Genomic DNA, 7344 nt, shown 5'->3' on the forward strand with positions numbered 1-7344 from the left:
TATGCCCTTTTTAGTAATTTGCACATATAAAAAGTGCTTATAGTAACAATTATCCAAACACTCTCACTTCTCAGAATCACTTTTTCATAAAATCTATTCTCTCCAAAATCTATTTTTCAGAAGCTATTTTCCAAACCATGGTTTGGTTTTATCCAAACACACCCTAAGGCTGGTTGTGGAGGTTTGCTTAGAGATCATTTCGGTGTTTGGGTTGCTGGTTTCTATTCTTTTTTGGGTAAAAAGATGGGCTCAGCCCAAATGCATTAAACTAAAGACCGTTGGGGATCAATTCCCATACAATCAGAGAGCAACACATTCAGTAAATGACACGGACAAGCATCTAAAAAAGCGGAAGAGGAAAGTCCTTCCTTAGCCAAGGCATCAGCAAGGGTATTTTCTTGTCTTGGAATATAATTAATAAGAAGCTCCCAATTGAACTCCATATAGTGTCTTATCTGCAAGAAAATTAGACTACCATTAAGGGAGGCTTTCTTTTTGATGAGCAGCACATCAACAAGTGCCTTAGAATCTGACTCAAGAATGACTTTTTTGAAGCCAAAATCCCAAGCCATTTTGAGTCCCTTGTAAATAGCCCATTCCTCTGCTTCAAGCGCATCACAGAAGCCAAGAGAATGAGTAAAACCTGATTGCTGGTTTCTATCACAGCAGAGGAACTTGTATTGCCCTTGAGGCTGAAGAATGGGCTTTATTCAAAGGCTTAAATCTGGCCTGGAATTCTGGGTCCAAACACGTTATTCTTGAATCTGATTCCAAGAATTTAATTGAGCAATCAAACAGAAAGGAGAAGGGCGTTTATTGTAGTCTGATGTTTCTTAGGATTTGGGATATGTTGCATTTCAACTGGAACGTTCAGTTAAGCTTTGTACTAAGAGATTCAAATAAGGTGGCAGATGCTCTGGCTAAAATGGGTCTCTTCCATTCTTCTTTGTTTGACTGCTCTGCCCGGAGGAGTTAAAAGCTCTTGTGGATTTGGAATATAGATGTAATGATAGTGTTAATAGCTAGTTTCTAGTTTTCTTTTCGGGCTTTAGCTCTCCCTTGTACAAAAAAATAATCAAACGAATATTTCAATTGTGGAGAATGTTGGTGACATTAGCAAATCTTTTTTTTAAAAAAAATTATTCAAAAAGTAATGTTACCTGGCAATTTAAATTCAAGTTTAATCACATGTCAATGAGAGAAAGCGCTCATGATATGAACTTTTCCATTTTATATAGGTTGCATGTTTGGTTGGGGACTTGGAGGAGAATGGGATGTGAGGTTTTAATATGTTTATTTTTTGAAAAATGAATAAGTAGGATTATAATTTTTTTGAAAAAAATTAAAATGATACAAATTAATTAAAAGCTTTAACCCCACACTTCTTCATTTCTTTTTAAATTGAATGCATTAAAATATCTCTCTCTCTCTACACTCTCCTCCAACTAAACAGACCTTATGTTACATAAGATTTCTTACCCCCAAATCTAATTGGCATTAATAAATCTTTTTAATTAATTTTTTTTAGTTGAACTTGTTTATATATTTTACAATTAGATATGTCCTCTCTCTTTTTTTTTCTGACCAAATAGGAAGGAAAAATACAGCACATGCTCCAGGATCCAACCCGCTCCCCAATCTTGCTAGGAATGCACTAGTGCCAACTGATATAAGGATGATTGGCGATGGTTGTGCCCTCATTGTTTGATTGATTCTTTAATTAATTTTTGATACCCAAATTTTTAGTCATAACAAACCATAAAAAGATAATTGGAAATTATGGGGGCTTTCCATTGCCATCCATTTCCCATCAACAGTTTAAATTTCATATTATATAAAATTGTAAATAGAATGTTAATTTTTTAAAACACTAAATAAATAAAATTAAACTACTAAATTTTAGTCGTGATAATTCATAACAATAATAAAAAAATATTTTATAAAATTATTTTATATAATATGAAATCTGGACCATTCAAATTGTAATATTAATAGTTGAGATGAGAACTGGAGAAGAAAAGTTTAATTAATTTAAAAATGACAATCTCTCCTCTCATTAGCCTCTAAACATGCTTATCGATCCTATGTCTACTATGACTACTCAATAATATTTAGAACTTACTTTTGCATACGTATGAAACTAGTGTTGGTTACGTTCTTTATATATATAAATATATATATATATTCCAATTTATGTGTCAAAAATGGGAATAGGTGTCTCCACTTTCCTTCCCCTTCATTTCCCATCTAATTATAAAATTACAATATGAACAGTTTAAATTTTATATTGTATAAAATTAAGAATAGAATGTTAATTTTTTTAAAATAAATAAATAAATAAAACTAAACAACTGAATTTTAGTCATGATAACTCAAAACAACAATAAAAAATATTTTATAAAATTATTGTAAATAATATAAAATGTGGACCATTCAAATTGCAATTTAAATGGCTGAGATGAGAAGTAGATGGAAATAAAAAGAGAAGGAAAGAGAGGCTTCTCCCTTCAAAAATAGAAGATTGAAACAAGTTTTTACTTCTAATAAATTTCCAGATCAGTCCATACGGGAAGAGAAAATTGGAGGAGTGGTGAGGTTCCACACCTTTTTTTACAGGACTTTTCTTCTTCCACTTTTCCTCTCTCATTCAAAAAGGGCAAAATCCCCCTTCCATTTTCCTCTGCAACTTTCATTCCTCCCTAGTTTTCTCTCTTTCCAAAAATAGTGGGTTATGATTGAATAGAGACGCAGTTTCCTCAGTGGTCTATTTTCTGGTTTGTCTCTATCTGTTATTCCGTACGCATGTGAACAAATAAAAGTTTCTATTTATAGGTGGAAAAGGAATTATTACAACTCGCTGCAAATTTTGCAAACACTGAGAAAGGCACTTTATTTTATTTATGGAAAGTTCACAGTACAATCCCTTTTACACAGAGACACACCTCTAGAATAACTTTATTTGAACATGATAATTCTCTCCTCATCAACTATGCACATACCCAGACAGAGAGTGATCGATTCAAGATCCATGGATTCTTCAAATCCATAAGCTGTTTCAAAATCTAATTAACACATAAAGTTTTCTTGTACTCTTCCATCTCTTTCACCCACAAGTCCCCGAACTCACAATCCTTATAATCCTCAAACCAAGGACCACCAAGTGTGTAATGAACAGCTTTAGGAAAACTGTTTTTCAAATCTTTGTCGTCAACCTTATTATGACCCACCAGAAAGTTCCACACATAAGGCACACTCCCAATTTCATCGTCCTCAAGCCACTGAAACCTGTGAAGATAAGACCCCGTTTGGGTGTTCACAACTTCTGGACTCAAAACCTTGTTCTTGGGATGTCCACAGTTGTAGAGAACCATGGATGACCAGTTCTTCCTAGGATATACCGTCTGAACGACGCCGTCCATCTTGGTGGCTTCCGTCGGAGTGTAATCGTGGTGGACACACATGACGGCGTACTTGTCGTCGACGAGGTCGACGAGGTGTTTGATGTCGGAAAGGAAGAGGAAGTCGCAGTCGATGAAGAGAGCCCAGCCATGGAAATTGGCTAAGTATGGGGTTAAGAAACGAGAGAAAGAGAACTCGGTGCTTTCGAGCTTGCCTCGCTCCCGCCAGTACAGGCCTTGGTTTCTCAGATCGGAGAGCTTGAGGGGCGTGATTTGCACGGGGACGGAGGCGCGTTTCAGAATGGAGTAGCGACATACCTCGTAGGCTATATCTTCGCGTGAGTCGTATCCTATGAAGATCTTGAAGGGTTCAGCATCAGCGTTGTTAATGCCCGCGGCGTCGGCGGCTGGGTCCTCCATTGAGGAATCAGAAATTTACCTGCAGATTCAAGAATGTCAAACTGAATATCAGCTTATGAAGAAAATCTTCAACTCAGCTTGTGAGATCTGTACAACAGAGAGAGATAATGGGGAATGTAACTGAGAGTAAAAAAGCCATGCATTGTTCTGTGAAACTTAATTAATTACTATTACGAGGAAGAAATCACATTTAATTTTCTGATCACTTGCATTGTACTATTTTTTTTTTGGTATACTGATCATTTGCATTTTAAAAAGACAGACATGAAACTGGTTTGTTTTGAAGGTTCACACTCACAGAATGAAAATGAGTACAAATTTAAAAACAAAATCAAAAGAGGTTAGAATTAAAGGGAACGATCGAGATGCTTTACCAGAGAATAATGAAAGAAAAAAGAAAGAAGAAGAAGATGAAGAAGGAGAAGGAGAAGGATGGTGGATGGTTAATATGAAATGGAAAGGAAGTAGTTATATATTATATGGAGAGAGGGGAAGGAAAATGGCGCTGCATATTTTAATATTCTAAATGAAAAACTCACTTTATAATGTAATTTATACTATAAAATAGGTTTTAAATTTAGGATGGATGAGTAATATGCTATGGTATGGATTGTTGTCCACTATTTTGTGATTTCCTGCTGATACGTGATAAGGCACCTTTATTACTGGGTCCTCCCAAATATGAGGCTAGCTACTTATTTTGGAACTAGCAGAAAAGGGAATTGTATAAAATTATTAACCCGGCAAGTGATGTGAGCAATATTATATAATAATCTGGTAATAATAAGCTGTGACATGATTTCAATGATGCTGCCAAAAACAGGCAAAAACCGATTTAAATGATGCCAAAACGCTGATAAAATTTTTTTTTTTAAAATAATTTTATACAAAATATTTATTATTTGAAATTAAGAGTGTTAGAATTATTAAAGAACTAAACTGAAACATTCTATGAAATTAGAGGATAAAAAATATATCCTTGTCGTTTTATGAAATTAATTAATGTAAAATAAAGGTCACAAAACAAGTCAAGATGATGATAAAAACTTTGAGCTGGTTTGGATTATAAAACTTTCATTCCCATCCAGTTTTGCAAAATGAAATTGGAGTGAAAGTTAATTAATTAATGTAATGTGATGTATATTTGAATAATCTTTAATCTTTTATTGAAAAAAAAATCAGTTTGATGTAAACTTATTTAAATAATATAATAAAAACTTAATTTCAGAAAGCTCGCAACCTGAAAAAATCATAAGTCAAAAATCAAGAAATTGCTTCAACTTTGTACTAGTTTTTCAAGGGGAGAAAAAGTTAGTTTGCGCCAAAAATATATTGATTTTTTAAAAACATACATTTTAGTCCAATTAGTTAACACCATTAAGAATATTCTAAAAAGATTATTAAAATATTATTTTTAATTAAAATTTATATTAAAATAAAATTTATTTACTATTTTACTCTTCATTCTAATAAATTCTTAAATTTTATTTTTACAGTTACATCAATTTTATTTAATTAAGGTAAACATAAAAATATTTGATTAAAAATTTAAATAATTTTTGTAATAAATTTATATATACTTAACTAAATATGTTTATAATTTTTGTAACAAAGATGTGTTTAAAATTTTTAAATTATAGAAGAGATATCTGTGTAATTGATGCAAATCGAGGGGAAATTATGTGTAATTGATCAGTGTATTTTACTCTTCAAATGTTCATTTTTAATTCCCACGTGACTGTTGATGCTGTGTCCAATCAATCATGCACAATTGTTGTGTTTTTTATTTTTCAAATGTCTTCTGGTCTAAATTGTTTTAAAGTATTCCCTATATTTGGAAAAAAAATTCGAAGCAGTCCCTACTGCTATCCGCTGTGGGGGGAAAAAACGAAGTCCTTTAATTTGATCTGTTTCGATTAATAGTACTCCCACTAACTGTTAACAATGTGGGGAACAGATTGCATATACGTGGCTGGCTGGCTCTCCATAAAATATCTTCTTTTTTTTTTTTGAAACACCACATAAAAAGGGAGAATTACAAATTGAGACGAAATGGTAAAATTATGATTCATATAGATCTTCCATATGATTTCTGAAATTACTTTTAAGAACTTTTGAAAAACTTGAAAGGTGTACGTGCTGATCAAAACACCCTTTAACTTTAAATAGTCTTAAAAGGGAATTAAAAAATGTCACTCCCAGTAGTTGTGACTCAATTTTCAGATATCTCATCATCAATTCAGTAACTGGTATCATATCATATTCTTTTCCAAATATATATATAAATATATAATAGGTATATAAAGACATTTTGGAAACGTCACCTAATTTCACTACCCACCAATCCCACGTCAGAGAAGTTGAGTGAAAAGAATAAAGATAGCCCACTGAGTTTTTTTTTTTGTCCTTAGTTGTGGGGGGGAAAAGAGGGGCAAGACAGATCTCTCTTGATTATATATCGTAATCATGGTTTGTTCGTTTTTGGTCATATGTTGTTGCTTGTTAGAATTATTGGCATATAATTATCCTGAAAAAGAAAAGGGTTGGAATAGTTTTATAAATTATTCACCCTACCCCTACTGCATGATTTAGCTGATGTGACTTCTTTTAAGAATGAAACACGTTTTGAGATTTTACAAATTCAGAAATCCCTTCTGTGTTTTAGTATTTTGAAGTTCTTTTTACGTCATTTTTTTCCTGTGGTTATAGTGAATCAAAAAATATTAAGCCCAAAATAGATTGATCTCACCCCATAGGCTTCTATTTTATTCTCTCCGTAATTAATATTGTTAGACTTTATGAAATCATAAATGTAACTATCCTTTTTTTCATAGGTACACACTATGATTTATCTCCAAATTTTATGACTCATTAGGGAATATTGTCAGCAAAATTAAAGGAACTTGAATTATTCATTTGATAGTGATGTTTATATATGTTTATGAGAATTCTACCAGAGATGTCCCTCGTTTCACTTTCTACCTCAAGGCACTAATTTTTTACCCTCTTGCCCGACAAGGAGAGTTCTCTTGATTTTGTTGTTTGCCTTTTCCTCTTTATTGGCCTTAAATTTAATCTATATATTATGAGTTTGCTCTTTTAAAAAAATAAGAACGTAATTTTTTTTAATAATAAAAGACAGCCAAATCAATCAAATAGGGGGAAACATCTCAAGATATATTTTCTGCCTAGGATCCTTAGAGTCTGGGATCATCTCAATGAATTGTTTTTAATGATTATATAACTAATAGCAAGCAGATACAACCAAAAAAGAAAATGAAAAGGAAATATTATGTTAACTTGCTTGGATGCATCAGTTCTGAGTTTCTGTAACGCTGAGTTTGCGATCGTCCAATCAGATCCCAACCTACTAACAGTATTAACAGCAGAAATCACCCCGCTCGGCTCTATTCGTGTACTCCTGAAGAAAATCACGTTCCTGACCTACCTTAGTTTTGATGTTCACTGTAGCAATGAGCGCATAATACTTATCAAATATAAACCGTTCAAATTTAATATAATAGAC

General features: G+C 32.7%; 1 protein-coding gene across 1 annotated transcript; it reads right to left on the reverse strand.

Moving 5' to 3' along the window:
• Positions 1 to 2847: 2847 nt before the first annotated feature.
• LOC114728932 (protein CDI) lies at positions 2848 to 4267 on the reverse strand. Its single transcript, XM_028915882.1, has 2 exons — positions 4193 to 4267; positions 2848 to 3837 (listed from the first exon to the last, which is right to left on the reverse strand). The coding sequence occupies exon 2, from the start codon at positions 3816 to 3818 to the stop codon at positions 3063 to 3065; it is 756 nt and encodes a 251-aa protein (XP_028771715.1). The 5' UTR covers positions 3819 to 3837; positions 4193 to 4267; the 3' UTR covers positions 2848 to 3062.
• Positions 4268 to 7344: the final 3077 nt, after the last annotated feature.

Source organism: Neltuma alba, unplaced genomic scaffold (assembly GCF_004799145.2).
Source record: "Neltuma alba isolate B1F8T4 unplaced genomic scaffold, ASM479914v2 tig00012582_pilon, whole genome shotgun sequence".
Lineage (NCBI taxonomy): Eukaryota > Viridiplantae > Streptophyta > Magnoliopsida > Fabales > Fabaceae > Neltuma > Neltuma alba.

Excerpts from the sequence above, each read along its gene's own strand:
- LOC114728932 (XM_028915882.1), bottom strand. The coding sequence starts at position 3,818 with ATGGAGGACCCAGCCGCCGACGCCGCGGGCATTAACAACGCTGATGCT.